Source organism: Colletotrichum tamarilloi, assembly GCF_030869305.1.
Source record: "Colletotrichum tamarilloi strain Tom-12 chromosome Unknown Scaffold_183.1, whole genome shotgun sequence".
Classification (NCBI taxonomy): domain Eukaryota; kingdom Fungi; phylum Ascomycota; class Sordariomycetes; order Glomerellales; family Glomerellaceae; genus Colletotrichum; species Colletotrichum tamarilloi.
Window position 1 is genome coordinate 41,357 of NW_026849566.1, and position 15,115 is coordinate 56,471.

General features: G+C 51.5%; 6 protein-coding genes across 6 annotated transcripts; 4 read left to right on the forward strand and 2 right to left on the reverse strand.

Moving 5' to 3' along the window:
• Positions 1 to 137: 137 nt before the first annotated feature.
• CTAM01_15885 (RNA recognition domain-containing protein) lies at positions 138 to 1,615 on the forward strand (the record flags this gene model as incomplete). Its single annotated transcript, XM_060531879.1, has 4 exons — positions 138 to 319; positions 369 to 884; positions 937 to 1,495; positions 1,553 to 1,615. 4 exons carry the CDS (start codon positions 138 to 140, stop codon positions 1,613 to 1,615), a joined length of 1,320 nt encoding a protein of 439 aa, XP_060373549.1.
• A 1,735-nt stretch (positions 1,616 to 3,350) lies between these two features.
• On the forward strand, positions 3,351 to 3,968 carry CTAM01_15886 (uncharacterized protein; the record flags this gene model as incomplete). The annotated part of the gene is made up of 1 exon (XM_060531880.1): positions 3,351 to 3,968. The coding sequence occupies one exon, from the start codon at positions 3,351 to 3,353 to the stop codon at positions 3,966 to 3,968; it is 618 nt and encodes a 205-aa protein (XP_060373550.1).
• Positions 3,969 to 6,347: 2,379 nt separating this feature from the next.
• On the forward strand, positions 6,348 to 7,232 carry CTAM01_15887 (uncharacterized protein; the record flags this gene model as incomplete). Its single annotated transcript, XM_060531881.1, has 1 exon — positions 6,348 to 7,232. One exon carries the CDS (start codon positions 6,348 to 6,350, stop codon positions 7,230 to 7,232), a length of 885 nt encoding a protein of 294 aa, XP_060373551.1.
• A 337-nt stretch (positions 7,233 to 7,569) lies between these two features.
• CTAM01_15888 (FAD binding domain-containing protein) lies at positions 7,570 to 9,432 on the reverse strand (the record flags this gene model as incomplete). Its single annotated transcript, XM_060531882.1, has 3 exons — positions 7,570 to 9,009; positions 9,077 to 9,174; positions 9,357 to 9,432. The coding sequence occupies 3 exons, from the start codon at positions 9,430 to 9,432 to the stop codon at positions 7,570 to 7,572; spliced, it is 1,614 nt and encodes a 537-aa protein (XP_060373552.1).
• Positions 9,433 to 11,152: 1,720 nt separating this feature from the next.
• CTAM01_15889 (uncharacterized protein) lies at positions 11,153 to 12,901 on the forward strand (the record flags this gene model as incomplete). Its single annotated transcript, XM_060531883.1, has 7 exons — positions 11,153 to 11,348; positions 11,479 to 11,498; positions 11,622 to 11,655; positions 11,716 to 11,789; positions 11,886 to 12,262; positions 12,340 to 12,435; positions 12,511 to 12,901. 7 exons carry the CDS (start codon positions 11,153 to 11,155, stop codon positions 12,899 to 12,901), a joined length of 1,188 nt encoding a protein of 395 aa, XP_060373553.1.
• Positions 12,902 to 13,470: 569 nt separating this feature from the next.
• On the reverse strand, positions 13,471 to 14,869 carry CTAM01_15890 (ABC transporter; the record flags this gene model as incomplete). The annotated part of the gene is made up of 2 exons (XM_060531884.1): positions 13,471 to 14,741; positions 14,794 to 14,869. 2 exons carry the CDS (start codon positions 14,867 to 14,869, stop codon positions 13,471 to 13,473), a joined length of 1,347 nt encoding a protein of 448 aa, XP_060373554.1.
• Positions 14,870 to 15,115: the final 246 nt, after the last annotated feature.

Here is a 15,115-nt window from a genome sequence, read left to right on the forward strand (position 1 = left end):
TTTTTACCAAGTTCCCTTCGGAGTACAGGTTTTGCGTCTTAAAACAGGCCGTTCTGATTCGATTCTCGAAACCATCAACCATTTTTGAAAGCGGACAGCTACAGTTCTGAACTTGTCACTACTATCCTACCACCAAAATGGACGGAATCAACCCCTACAACCCCGCTCAGGGCAACGGTGCCCCCCCTCCCAACGCTAACGGCGATGGCTTCGGTACTCCCGTCTCCGGCGGCATGCCCTTCCCCGGCAACAATGGTTCCGGAGAGATCCCGGGCGGCCAGGCCCCCATCCAGCAGGACGCGAATAAGAACACTCTCTGGTACGTGACCATCTAGATTTGCATTCTAGCTTGGACTAACACAAGACAGGATGGGCGAGCTCGAGCCCTGGATGGATGAGAACTTCATCAAGGGTGTCTTCTTGACCGCCACCGGAGAGCCCGTCAACGTCAAGGTCATTCGTGACAAGACTTCGGGCAATGCTGGTTACTGCTTCGTCGAGTTCACCTCGTCCGAGGCCGCCAGCAAGGCCCTCACCCTGAACGGATCCCCCGTCCCCAACTCCAACCGCGCCTTCAAGCTCAACTGGGCTTCCGGTGGCGGCATCAACGACCGCCGCGACGATCGTGGTCCCGAGTACTCGATCTTCGTTGGCGACCTTGGCCCTGAGGTCAACGAATACGTTCTCGTGTCTCTCTTCCAGGCGCGATTCCCCTCCTGCAAGTCTGCTAAGATCATGACCGATGCCATGTCGGGACAGTCGCGTGGTTACGGATTCGTCCGCTTCACCGACGAGCAGGACCAGCAGCGTGCTCTTGTGGAGATGCAGGGAGTTTACTGCGGCAACCGCCCCATGCGCATCTCCACCGCTACCCCCAAGAACCGGTGAGTTTGCACGTCTTGCCAAATTTTGAATGAAAGAAACTAACGAAAGCAGAAGCAACCACGGCGGCCCTTACCAGCAGCACCATGGTAACCAGATGATGGCGCCTGGCCTCCCCCCTCACCAGCAGGGCTTCTACGGCGTTCCCTCGCCTGCCCAGTACGGCGGTGCTTACGGAGCCCCCTACAACCCTCCTGGTCAGCAGATGAACCAGTTCACCGACCCGAACAACACGACCGTTTTCGTCGGTGGCCTGTCTGGCTACGTCACTGAGGATGAGCTCCGAAGCTTCTTCCAAGGATTCGGAGAGATCACCTACGTCAAGATCCCGCCTGGAAAGGGCTGTGGTTTCGTCCAGTTCGTCCATCGCCACGCTGCCGAGATGGCCATCAACCAGATGCAGGGATACCCTATTGGAAACTCTCGTGTCCGTCTGAGCTGGGGCCGCAGCCAAAACAACTCTGGTGTTGGTACCCCCTACCGTCCTGCCCCTCCCCCGCCTCACTACTTCGCTCCGGCTCCCGGCCCTGGCGCCTACGGACCTGCTCACTTCGGTGCGCCGGGTCCTCATGGCCCTCCGGGACCTCAGGGCCCTCCTGGTGCCCCTCCTCAGGTAAGCATCCATGGGTCATGTGTCAGAACACACCTGGGCTAACATCCTCTGTAGTAGATCGAAGGTTTCAAGGGTCTCCTGGACGGCCCCCTTGCCTCTGGGCTCAAGTTGAGCACTTGAGGAAATATTGAGAGTTGCGCTCTCAACTGTCTTATTGTTTCACCCTTTCTCGAGCTTCTCTCATCGTTCTTCGTTCGCTGCCGCCGCCTTGGACTCTTAACGCTGCACGATGGATACCTGGGCGAATGACACATATTTCTTTGGACTTGTTTGATGTTAGGCATACGGATAGCGGATACGATTGTGAGACATCACGAGAACGACGATTGCATGCTTTGCGGCCTTAGTTACCTCTCTGGACATCTGGGCTTGTCTTGGGCGTCGGGTTCGGATGGTTTTGCGACTTGGTTGCCCCTTCTATTCGTCTTACTTCCACACGGGACTCCCCCAACAGAGATTTCCTAGCTTTTAGTTTGCTTTTTCGCCACGTTGTTGACTTGTTCGTGACCGTTCTGCGTGTGAACCAATCCTGTTGTTTGCTTTGCTAGTTGGTCGGTCATTGGTCTGCAGTTGCGATACCCCTCAGTCATTCACGAATTTGCTGCTGCTTGTAGTACTAAATAGGCTGTGCGTCCTCGCCTTGTATCATGGTCCTTTTAACCCGTTGTCTGTTTCTCTTAACGAGAGGGTCATGCTGGCGCTATTCGATGGTGGTTGGCGTAGGAATCTTGATGATCATTCGGTCTGGGACTTGGGAGTGTGCCTCGCTGTACGTTGGGCGAAAAGCAGATTGCTTGGTGTGGTTTATCTAGTGGCTTCCCACGTTGGGCGAATGGCGTTGGTGGATGAGTAGGGATACTTCCGCTCCGGGCAGAGAGGGACCTTTGGGTGAAATCAAGTTTGTCAAGACCTCAAACCTTGTTGTTTTCCCACACTTTTGTGACTCTAATGGCCGTGTGTTCCGGTCTATCTGCTTTCTGGTGACTTACCTCTTATGGCATGCTTCCTTACTTACACCCCTCCTCTACGTTTCTAGTCTCCAGCCTCAACTTATCGGTCTGGAACCTGAGGGCCTGCTCAGCTCAACCTAACATCATCCCAGAGGGACGCCGACGTTCACGCAAGGGCTTACGAAGAAGTACATATGCAGCCACCTGCCGTCGAGCTGTGGGAAGCTGGCAGGCTCTGTTGGGAAGAGGGACGCAAAAGAGCGTGGACCCTTGCGGTGAGGACGCATTGAGTTCTGTATTTGCTACAGAGGATGCAGCCACTGAGAATATTTGATTGCTCACTCAATGTCACTTATTGAGTGCTCATTACCGGCATTACTATTCATGATAGATCATTCGTTGCCTTGGACCTTGCTGAGCAGGTCTCGGAGTCCACAACTACATAGCCTGTCTAGAAAAGAACTCAATCCCCCGTGCCCCGGTCTGCGGCAGGGCCATTCTCTTTCTAGCAGGGTGGTCTACCAGTTGATACGCTTTTTCGAGTATCGTGACCTTGACGGCATTTTGTCCTTCCCACATTTGAGATACTATTCTCCTGCACTCCTTTAGTTCGAGGGCTCTACACACACGGTCTCTCATTTCGCTGTCTACTTCCTAGGTAGGGATTTTTCGTCAGCCACACGCACACGTACACATATTACATGTTTTCTCTCCTACGGCGTGTATAAATCCTGCGGCGTACGGACTGCCTTTCGCAGCTCTATCTTCCCCTCTTTCACTGCCTTTCCTTCACACAAGCAAGTCGAGGTAATCTTGCCTTTAAGGTAAGGTTATATCAAGTCTTACCAAGTGTAAAGAGTGCAAATTACAGACAACTGATCATCGATAGTGCACCGTCGCCAAAGATGATTATCCCCGAGGCCACTACGGCGCTCAGTGCCAACATGCAGGTCGCGAGAGCTCTCCCGCCTCACCTTCTCCCCAAGGCGGACGCCGTGTTCGCCATGGAGGCCGAGTTCCCCTCGCGCATCGTCCTCGACCTCTACACCAACGACATCGGCACCTTCTCCGTCTGGGGCCGCAAGAACTACACCGACATCACCATCACCCAGACTCCCGCCGCCAACGGCGAGGACAACACCGTCGCCAAGAACGACGACGCCGGCGAGCCGTCGTCCGCCATGTGCGGCGAGAACGAGCTCGTCTGCGACAAGGCCCACCAGGCCATGGCCAGCATCTGCTATCGCCTCATCAAGGTCCTCAAGACGGACAAGGCCAACGACATGATCCGCGGTACCCCTCAGGACTACTGTCTCGAGATCGAGACGGCGCGGTGCTGCGTCAGCTGGACCGCCTTCATTGACAAGCCGACGCCCGTCGCGGAGCTCGTGCCCGCCGCGGAGATTGTGTACGATAACTGCCGTGACATCATGCGCAGCTACGTCTCTGGCAAGGTGTATGGTGCTATTGTGGGCAATCATTGCATGGACCAGTGCCTTTCTGAACGGCCGGATGGCTGCTGATCGTGGTATGTTTTCTGGGTTCCTTTACCCCGTGGCCACTTGCTTTGAGAACCCTGTGGGCTAACTTTTGCTGTTGTCTGTCAAGGTGACGAACCTGGAAGCGGGGAGTTTTCTGCATCGTGGTTCTAATGTTCAATACCAAAATGCACTCCTCCTGCTTTGGGAAGAGTGCCAGGTCAGGTCAGATTTATTTCACGCTAGCTACGCACTTAACTACAATATATCATCAATTGCTTCGTACACTTTGTCGAAGCCATAGTCAAGACATCTATTGACATTCGGCAACGACTTGAGGCTTTTGTAATGATACAGGTACTTGATGAGATTGCTGCTCTATTGATGTCCAACATGAACTCCATACCCAGGTCCACACTTCTTCTCAGATATGCCAAGCCATAACCACAACAACTGGCCATCCATGCATGTATCCTCGCCCAACTGTACTGGCCAAAGATGCAAAGAAATCCTGAAAGCCTGCCAAGCAAAAACATTTGCGACAACAGCAGGGTTCGAACCTGCGCATCCGAAGATAATAGATGTCTGAATCGTGAACAATTCAAGTCTATCGCCTTGGACCACTCGGCCATGTTGCCATTAGTTGAATGTGGAGTCTCGGCTGGGTAACAGCGATCTTAGTCGCGGCTCGTTGCTGCATGCCGCGTTTTCCGGCAGCAGGTGCATGAGGCTGCAGCTCCGCGCTCGTGAGTTGCGCAATTCTATTCTCAGAGCTTAGCTTTGACGCGTGAAAGAGGATAAAGTCGGGTCTTGCAGTGGTGCGTTAGACCTTTATGAGTTGAGAACGAGATTGGTGTGTTGTGGGTTTTTTGCGACACCTTGCTTCGATGTTTCGTTGAATCGCAAGGGTACTTTAAGGCTTCGGAAAGTCAAGTTTTTTCTCAGCTGGCTTCCTTTGAGCAATGGCTAGGTTGTTAGTTTACCAGTGTTGTATAGGCCTATTTCTTCATCAACGGGTTACGACCTATCGCTGCACGCTATTGATGAGAGTTAGATAAAGACAGAGGTAGATTTAAAGTATTAAGCGGGTGATAAAATCGCTTGCCGCTCTTTTAGTACCCTCCCTAGCTCTTACTTATTATTTCTCTTTTTATTATTTATATCCTTATTGTTTCCATTTTTATTATCCCTATTCCTGTTGTCCTTATTCTCATTCGTCTCTTTTAAAGAGTCTTCTTTAATAAACATATAAAAAATGATGATAATAGTAATAAGAATAATAAAGGGGATAAGAAGAATAAGAACGTTAGGTATAATAAGCAGGTAGGTAGGCGTTCTCATCTTGACTGGCATCTTATTTTGTTACCCACTTGAGTGTCGACCGATTGATGAATTCTTTTGAAAAGACTAAGAAGATGGCCAATGAAGAGACGGAATGTCCTGTCGCCAGTGACTTGAGACCGACCATCCACTAAGTATGCTTTCCAGAATAGTAAGGATCGAATAGTAGGCGTCGAAAGGCATACCATAGGCGGAAGGGCAGTACGAAGCTCTTCCGGCAGGTCGTGGGGAGCACAGCTGCTTAAACATCTAGGTAGCTTACATGCTCATCATTCAGTAACAATTGCTGTCAGTATTTCATGTCAAATTTGTGTACTTTGCTTGCATGCTTGGGTCTAACTAGGGTACGACAAAAGGACCGCGCGCAGTGAGCACAGATATCATCAGGACTGGAGGGAGCAAGTCTTCCGATGGCACCAGCCACCAAGAAGGCGAAATTACCACGCGCCAAGGATGGCCCATCACCTCTGCCGAGTGGCACGCGAAACTTACATGTAGTTCGACGTGTCTCCCGTGCACATATGAAGTATCGTTTAGTCTTTCACTGATCTGATGGAGGAAGGAGACCGGTATTAGACTGCCCCACATTAACCGCCCGAAAGCTTAGCAGAGGCGATGCAGGGAAGATCTTCCCGTGACTGGGGGGTGATGTCATATTCGTCGTCCATTTAGGCGGTGCGCCTCCCTGCATGTAGTAAAGAGAGACACAAAAGACCCTCCTCAAAAACATCCCATTGGTAGTAGGCTGACATTGGTCAATCCGAGAATGCGTGAGAGCGAACTGCCCTATGAGATGGGGAAGACTTGGCAGCTATCTGCGGCGCAGTCCGCGCAGCCCACGCAGCGATGTCTGGACACGCCGCACTGCTGCAGCTCATGCCGTCAGCGGCTTCGTTGAAGCATTGATAAGCATTGATAACCAGGATCCCACGTTTATTTTATGGAGTGTAACATGCCGATGTCTATTGAGCGAAAGTTGCCATACGTTCCGACTCAATTTGTGAGGTTATCGTCGTCAAATTCTTACAGACCATTACGCCACACGCCTCGATAACTCTACACGAGACTCGAATTCGTTATACAATGTTCAAGAATTCGGAGGTCCTAAGGGCCAGAGAGGAACAAGAAGAAGATAGGAAGAGGTTGAAAGAGGAAGTGAACCTTCGCGGCAAGCAGGGACAGGACACGACCAAGGGCGAACAAGTGTGGTACTCTCGCCGCGTCGACGACGGGTGTCTTTTACATTGGGCCATCATCACGCACGGCCAGAAATACGAGCTCCGCCTACCGAATGGCAGTGTCCCGAAGCCGAAGGACAAGGTGGCAGAGAGCGAAAAGACCAGTTCTTTCGAGCCTGCTCGGGTGTATGAAGCGAGGGTGGCTGCATGGTCCTTAAAGGAAGAGACGAATAAGCTCAGAGCACTTCAGCTTTCGACACCGTCCAAGGGCTATCACACCCGTGACTACACCGTTTGTCAGATCGGCTGGACGACTTTGACGAAAGACGAAGTCAACACCGAATGGGCTGCCGCGCGCTCATCCATTCCCGCTAAAGATCTGGGATACAACGACTGCCGGGAGCTGCTCAAGAGGTTTGGCAGCATCATCAAGACGCCTGAAGGATGTGCACTAGACTATGACTGGTTCAAGGAAAGTCTTGAGACGCCAACTCACAGACTCACCGAGATCACTCCGGACAAGGCCGTCAAGGGGTTCCAGAATTCGATGCAGAACGGGCTATGGGGTGTCGCTGCCACGGGAGCGGGAGCCGGAATCGTGTATGGCGCGTATGAGGCTGGAAAACAGATGGATCCTTTGAGGAGTGGTGCCAATGTGGGCGGCAGCCTGGGTCCAGATTGTTGTTGCGCTGGTTGCTACTGCTGTACTTGCGTGGCGGGTGATGGATCTTTCTGGGAGTCTTGCACTTGGCTGCCGTGTTTGGCCTTGAGCGGTGGCTGCAACTGTTGATAGTCGGATTTGGTCGATAGAGGTCGCTTTCTGCATAGAGTACATAGCAAACGTAGCGTTCCTTCTAGCGGTTGTGAATTTAACACCAACTACCTAGTCACTTGTTCTAACTCTTCCATACTGAGTGTTATCAAAATTCCCAATGAAGTGTCAGGACGATTGGGAATTTGAGCACGTAGATTTAGCACGGAGTGTAGACGGTCGCCAAAGTGGGAGGGTGTGTTTTCTAATATTATGAGTCTATGTGATAATGACCTTCTTCATTAAGGTGCCAAGTAGATCGACGATCTCTGATGCTGGAGGCTCTCTCTCTCTCGCCAACTGTTACACCGGAAATCTAGAAGGGAATCTTGAAGCCTGAGTGACGAAGGTTTTGGAAAACACCAGTAGGATCGTACTTGGTAGAAGCGGCCCTCAGCCTCTCGATGGAAGCCTCTCCGTACGACGAGATAACATCTTGTACCTTGTGGGCATAGTTGAGGAAGATCCAACCCCAGTTCAAGTCCAAAGACGCAGCAAAAGCCTCGACGTCCTCTGTGTAAGCCTGGATGTACGGGAAGGAAATGGTTTCATTCTCAGCTCCGTTGACGGCGAAGGTAATGAGGAACATAATGCCGTTGCCTCTGGTGATGTAGTGGTCCAGCCCCATGCTGTTCCCACCCATGGCGATGCCCTTGTCGACGATGGACTTGGTGATGGGCTGGAACATGCAGAGGGTGTTGAAGCCTGAGTCAGCACCGACGGCCTTCTCGAGATCCGCGTTCAGGGTGTAGAACTTCTCGACGGCGTAGTTCATGATCCGAGCATCGTTGTCGAATGCGAGCGTGAACCAGGCGTTGCGGAAGCCGGCGGGCTGACCGGAACCGAGTTCGTTTGCGACGATGGAAATCAAGTCGACCTTGGTAGTGTCCTGGGTAATGTTGCCAGCCGCATAGTAAGCGTCAAAGGCAGGGGGCGCAACCTCGGCCAAGGTGTTCTCGATAGCGGCGTTGAGGATCATACCGCCGAGCTGGGGGAGGTACGCCCAGTAGACGATGGAAGAGCTGTTCTCGTCCTTGTGGACGTTCTCCGTGAACTCAACGAGGGCATCGATGACTTTGGGCCCGGACTCCAAGTCGTAGATGAGGTTGCCTCCCCAGACTACCGGCTTTGTTGAGTCGGGAAAGTCAATTGCGTACATGTCGAAGCGTGTGACAAGACCAAGGTTGGCGCCGGTTCCTTTGAGGCCTTGCCACAGATCAGGGTTGGAAGTGGCATTGGCATTAACGATGGATCCATCAGCAAGGACCACCTCAAAGTTGGCAACTTGGTCACATGCGAAACCATGAGACGCCGAGTGGAAAGAGTTGCCGCCGCCGAGAATGAAGCCTCCAGTTCCGACGGTGCCAGCACGGCCACCCGTGACGACAACTCCATACGGGGCAAGAGTGTCGTAGACAGTCTGCCAGTGACCGCCGGGTCCAATGGAGGCGATCTTGGTGTCTGGGTTGTAGGTGGTGCTGTTGAAGAAGCCAAAGTCAATGGTGACACCATCGTTGACACTGTTGGATCCAGCGAAGGAGCCATGGCCACCGCCGCGAACGCCGAATGTGCAGTTAGACGCAGCGAGGGTGGTGATGATGGTCGAGACATCCTCGGCTGTTGAGGGCTGTGCGACACACCAAGGGTCCAGGGCAGCGGTGATGGACCAGTACGAGTCCATACGTTCCACATACTCGGTGGAGTTGGGGAAGTAGATCTTGCCAGCGAGTCCTGGGGCCTTGTTCAATTTCAAGCACTGGTCAAAGTCAGTAACATGTTTGAATTTTTACGACGGAGGTGTGTCTCTAGCTAAGGGAACTCACGCATGCCGTTGACTGTGAGTAGCAAGTCGCAGCAGACGCGATTTCGAACAAAGCTGCTGCAGTGCTCATTGCCATGATGGTAGACTTCATCATGGAGGCTGGAAAGGATTGAAATGCGACGGTCAGTTAATAGGACGGACGGGAGAATTCTGGTGGCAAGGCCGACACCAGAGCCAAGGAGCGACTTGTGAAAAAAGACCAACGGGAGTGGGTTGCACTGACAGATGTGAACACGAAGGCAGACTTTCTATGATAAGCCGTCAGCTTGTCCTTATATTACCCTGTTCTGAAGCAACCTCGGAGCTGCAATCCAGCACGGTGGACCGCAAGAAGCCCGAAATGGAATATTGGTCCATGAAAGGGCCTGGACAAACGAAGGACTGAGATGAAGGTGGGACATTACTGCCGTGATGCAGTAGTGTAGAACAAGACAGCCCCTCATCACGGCTTGCACCGTCCAGTTGTCATCGATGTGATATTTATCGGTCCAGTCTTCAGTTCTGGCAAGGGTGGGTAGTATCCATTGCATGTGGCTAAGTTTGCTGCAATCCTTGCGTTGGAGACTTGGCAAACATGCTTCTTTCCCCCGTCCCGTCTGGCAGCACAGAATATCGTTGGTGCGATTTCAACCCCTGTTGCTCTCTTCCCTCTTCCCATCCTATGTCTTTCCACAACGTTGCTCGATGTTGTTGGAAGTAACCGAATACCATCCCAGTCACCGAAGCTCCGTCGTCCCACCCAAGATCCTGGGCCTTGCTGTCGGGGAAGAAATTGACTTGCTACCGGGCACTGGGGTTCGATTCCGTGCCCTCCGCGTAAGCCCATCCTTCTGGAAACCCTGACAACTTACAGGCATTACGCCGACAACAACGAGCAACCAACATCGCCTCGGCCAGGGCCAGATGAAAATGCTTACTGACCCACGCTTCGACGGACTGAGCCGATCACGGGGGGCCATGCCGCATCGAACGATTTAGCCCCCGCCATCATCCGGGGTAGCTCATCGACGGTACGGGTGCTATCAGATACAGCGCCACAATGCAAGGTGATGAAGGTATGCTAGGACAAAGTCTGATCGGCGTTGTCCATTTGGAAGGCTGAAGCTACCTCTTTCTCCGGAATTATCAGCATCTTATGCCTCTTCATCCAAGCGACCTTGCAAAAGAGGCATCGATCGAACTTGCCATTGCTACAACTTCCTTTCACATAGTGGCACGGAAAGCGGTCGGACCGGAGATCAAGACCCGACAAGTGGCAAGTGAGAAAAAATGCTGCAAATAACTCCCAAGATATTTTAAATTGAGATGCAGCCTCTTGCAGCCAAGAACTGCAGGCACCAGGCGCATTTATGCGAGTGTATTTGAGCCTCGAGATAGGTAATCAAACGAACTGGTCGTCGGTTCCGCCACGCGGTTGCTAAATTCTCTCGTGCATTTCGCCGAAAGAGAGGATGAAGGATTTGTCTCAACTTCACAAGACCCTAGTTCCAACACAATTCATCCCTGTGACCGGGCTTGTTGAGCGACAGGTAAAAAGTGGAAACATCGACAATTACGTGCTGTTCTTCGGGCCAGAATGCCGGATGAAGTGATATCGCGCAGAATTATCTTGGCCAACCGCTAGTCAAGGGTATTACGGCGTTGGTTCCAACAGAAATTTGTGACTGCAGGACGGTGGAACAAGAACAGGGCCTTTTGCATCAGGAAGCACGGGGGGCCGAGGATGTGGACTGCCTTCTTCCGCTCTTCAAAGCTCAGGTTTAACATAGACGTGAACATGCTTGCGAATCACACTCTAGATACGATGTGCAAAGAGTGTCGGTGTCAAGGAGTCGAGAATAATACATGCTAAAACTAATACTTCCACGGTTGCTCTCGTATCGTTTGGTACATAACGACCATGGCGTCCGAAAATACCTTTCGCCCGAAGGACGTAATCTCCTTTAAGCCACCGGGCGCCCCCATACTTATGATACTGTGTTCCTGCCACTTGATCGACTTTGTTGAGTGACACATTTCACCGCAAGCATCAGCACGGAATCAGCAGCTTGGACATCCGACTTGTAGTATCCAAGCCATGCCAGTAGTGAAGGGCGTTGTCACTGTTCTTCCGCCTCCTGAAGGCTATGTGGTCAATTTCGACAACCCACAGCGGCAGGCTGTACCCGAAGCTTACTATGTAGCTGGATTTGGTACACTTCTCAGTGTTTTGCTCATGGCGCAAAGGCTGTACACGAAAGCCTTCTTGATCGGTCGATTGCAGTGGGACGATGGTAAGAATACCCAACAAACAGCACCATGAGATTCCTTTCCTACACTATCCTGTATCGTCACTACTTGACTTTCATCATATCTTAAGCAGCGACTTGGCAAGCTGCGTGGACTAACGCTTGGTCTTGGCAGTCTTTCTTCTTCTGGCTTGGGTAAGTCCCAGTATCTCGGACACCGGGTCGCGACTTGCAGCAACGTGCAGCCTCAAGCCCAGCCACACAACGCTGACAAGCTTGGTCAACTTGTTGAGACCAGTATCGCTGACTGTATTATAGTTCACCTCTATCGCTACCATTGGATTATGTGTTCGTGAGTGAAAATGCCAAGCTGAGATGGGCGGCTAGGTTGTTGCTGACAAGCCCTCGGTAGATATGTTTGCATATGGGTCTGGAGGTGTCCACGGATGGGAGATCTCTATCGAAAAGTACAACATATACATGATGGTAAGTGGGACCGGATCTCACTGTCTGTTCATTCCGTCTTTGGAGACTAGGATGTTCTTTTACGAGCCCGGTGTACTAACGTAATCGTCAACGCAGGATGTTTTCCTCGCCGCCGCCATCTATACTCTCTGTGGAAGTTTCGCCAAAGTCTCCCTCTTGATATTTTACTTCCGACTATCACCTCAGAGATGGTTCAAACGAGCTGTGTGGATTTCTCTTGCGATCATTGCCGGTTACAGTATCGGCATCTTCTTTGCTCTAGTATTCGCCTGTGATCCAATCGCAATGAGCTGGGACGTTACCATCACGGAAGGCGCATGCATCAACCGACCATCACTATACATTGCGACTGCCGCGGCAAACATCATCTCGGACTTGATACTTTTCGCGCTTCCGATACCCATCGTTGTGAAGCTACAGATTCCGCGTAGGCAGAAAGTTGGGCTGTTCTTCATTTTCGCAGTTGGGTCACTGTAAGTTAGCATCGCCACTCTTCTTCAAGATGATGGTACACGTAGCGAGACTCTGGCGAAGCTAACAAGACGTGCAGTACAGTCGTCACTTCGATCGTCCGCGTTTCTCTCCTTCCAGCCATGCTTACAAGCATGGACCAAAGCTGGGTCATCTCATGGGCCAGTTTGTGGATGTAAGTGAAGCTCGGCCTCCTTTGATCCTATCCCCAATATCCGTGGCTGTATTTTCTGACAAATCGATCTTTCAGTATCGTTGAAGCGAACCTAGTCGTAATTTGCGCCTCTCTGCCGACCTTACGCAAGTTTTTCCGACACGTCGCACCCAAGATCATCGGCGAAAGCACATATGGCAAGGGAACCAAGACTGTCGGTGGTACTGGGAGCAAGCCCATATCACGAATGACTATCGGTGGTACAAATGGGACGCGGAATAGAGCCGAGTATTCGCAATTTGATCGCGACAACAATGGCGAGGCATTTGTGATGGCCAGCATGGGGTCCAATAACCCAGCTACTATCGCGACTGGTCATACTGAGGGTGATCCGACAGAGGATGATTCATCAGAGAAAGCGATCATTCGAGGAAACAATATTGTCCAGACGAAGACAATCACGGTGGAGTACAGCACTAAGCAATGAGACTTCGGATCACACGAAACGCAATATAGATGATAGGCTATCAGTGTGCAAGTACGCATGATATTAGCCACTTATCAAGGTACATGGGTCGAATGAAAGAGATTCCGAAGGCGTTATTGTGTAGTTATGTGAAAAAGTAACGCCATTTCTTAGACTTCAAGTCATCTTCACGCATGTCAGATTAAGATCCTCGGCAACTTTGACGCAACCAGCAAACCTCAACTGCGGCAACAGAAAAGCGATCGACGTTGAAGACCCCCTTGCACATCCTGGTTCTCATCATAATGGCCAATGCGAAGTAAAGCCTTGGTGGCATCGCAGGGCGGATAGCCACCCGGCGGATCGTGGCGAAGACGCAATACCAAGGAGTTCCGTTCTGGAAATTACAGTATAATACACAGGGAACCAGGCCTATGAGCCCACGGTGAGAACCAACAGCTGACCGCCAGGTTTTTCATATTAGCCAAGACAAAAACAATGAACAACCGGGATCCAAACTTATCCTATTTGTCATTGATATTGTCTAGATATATCTTTCCCGCTACTGCATTCTAAAGCCCGCGTTATTACTAGTTCTCTGCAGACCCCACGCTTACTACTCGGCCGTCCTGCAAGGTGACAATCTTATCAATGCCACGGAGGGCCTGAGGACGATGAACCACAGATATGATAGTATGATCAAAGAACTCGCTCTCGATAATCCTAGCCATCATGTCTTCGGTTTCTTGATCGACGGCACTGGTAGCTTCATCAAGAACCAGGACCTTGCTAGAATTCTTCCTGACTATAGCCCGGGCTAGACACAACAGCTGCTTTTGGCCCTTGGACAGTGGTAGGTTGGAAACATCTGTGTCGAGACCACCACTCAAGGAGATGGCTGACCATAGTGAGACCGTGGTCAGGGCATCTATGAGGTCAGCATCGGACGGCGCCTCGCCTGCGGTTGTGTCGTCGCTAAAGGGGAACAGATTCGTGCGCAGGCTTCCGGGCAAGAGGAGCGGCTCCTGCGGGATGGCGATGAGTGATCGGCGGAGCACATCGTTTGGAACACTGCCAATGTCAACACCATCGATCACGATTTTCCCTGCATCGAGGCCAAGAAGTTTGAAGATAGAGAGAGTGAGGGTCGATTTGCCACTGCCTGTACGCCCGCAGATGGCAACCTTCTCTCCTGGCTGGATAGATAGCGAAACTCCCTTGAGTACCGGTCTCGTTTCCGCGGAGTAAGATACCGTGATATTCTGTATCTCGACCTGGCCCTGTGCAGGCCATTGGCGTGGGATTTTGTCAAGCACTTCAGCCGTTGGTTCGATTGGTGTTCGAGATACGAAGGTTCGCAAACGCGAGATTGCTCCTAGGGATGTTTCGAGCTCTGTCCAAGAGGTAATCAGAGTTGCCAGAGATTGGTTGAAGTTGAGCACATTGTAGAGCGCAATGGCAATGGCTCCGGTGCTAGTAGCGTCCGGTATCATCATGGCCATTGAGACCAGCAATACTGCAATAGCACCGACAAGAATGTCGAGAACCAGAGTGAGCCAGCGCTGGATGCAAAACATCAGGTAGTACGGCCGTTGGGATTCATCCAAGAGTTCAAGTGAAGTTTCTCGGAAGGCAGTTTGCCAGCCGAAGGCGCGGATGGTTGACAGGCCATCGATGGTCTCGATCAACTTGGTAAGAAGAGGAGCCTGCGCCTGAAGATCGAGGAATCGCATCTGGCGAGAAGTTCTGAGGTAGAAAGCCTGTAGGCAGTAGAGAGCGGGCAAGGCGAACGGGATGACAGCTGCAAGATATTTGGCACCAATGACAATCAGGACAGCTCCTGCCAAGCAATCAAGCACAGCTGAGAGGGATTAGCTACGTAGTCTCGGTGATACCCGGGACAAGCCACTCACCGATTGAGGTCATGAACAACGCTGTAGGAAGATCTCGGTCAATGTGAGACAAGTCCTGACTGAACCTGTAAAACATGTTAGGCATCTACAGCTTTAGAGATGATTCTGATATCATTAAGTCAACATACCCACTTCCTGGCACCCCCCTGTTTCTGGCACCCACAAAAACGCGAAAATCCACCACAACCCAATGCCCACCCCCAACCTCCTTTTATCACAACATTTTCAATTCGCGTCCAAATGGGCTCATCTTTTGCACATGTCTTCTTCTATATATAATGCCTCAATATACCGAAGATCAGCTTCGTCAGGCTCTCGAGGA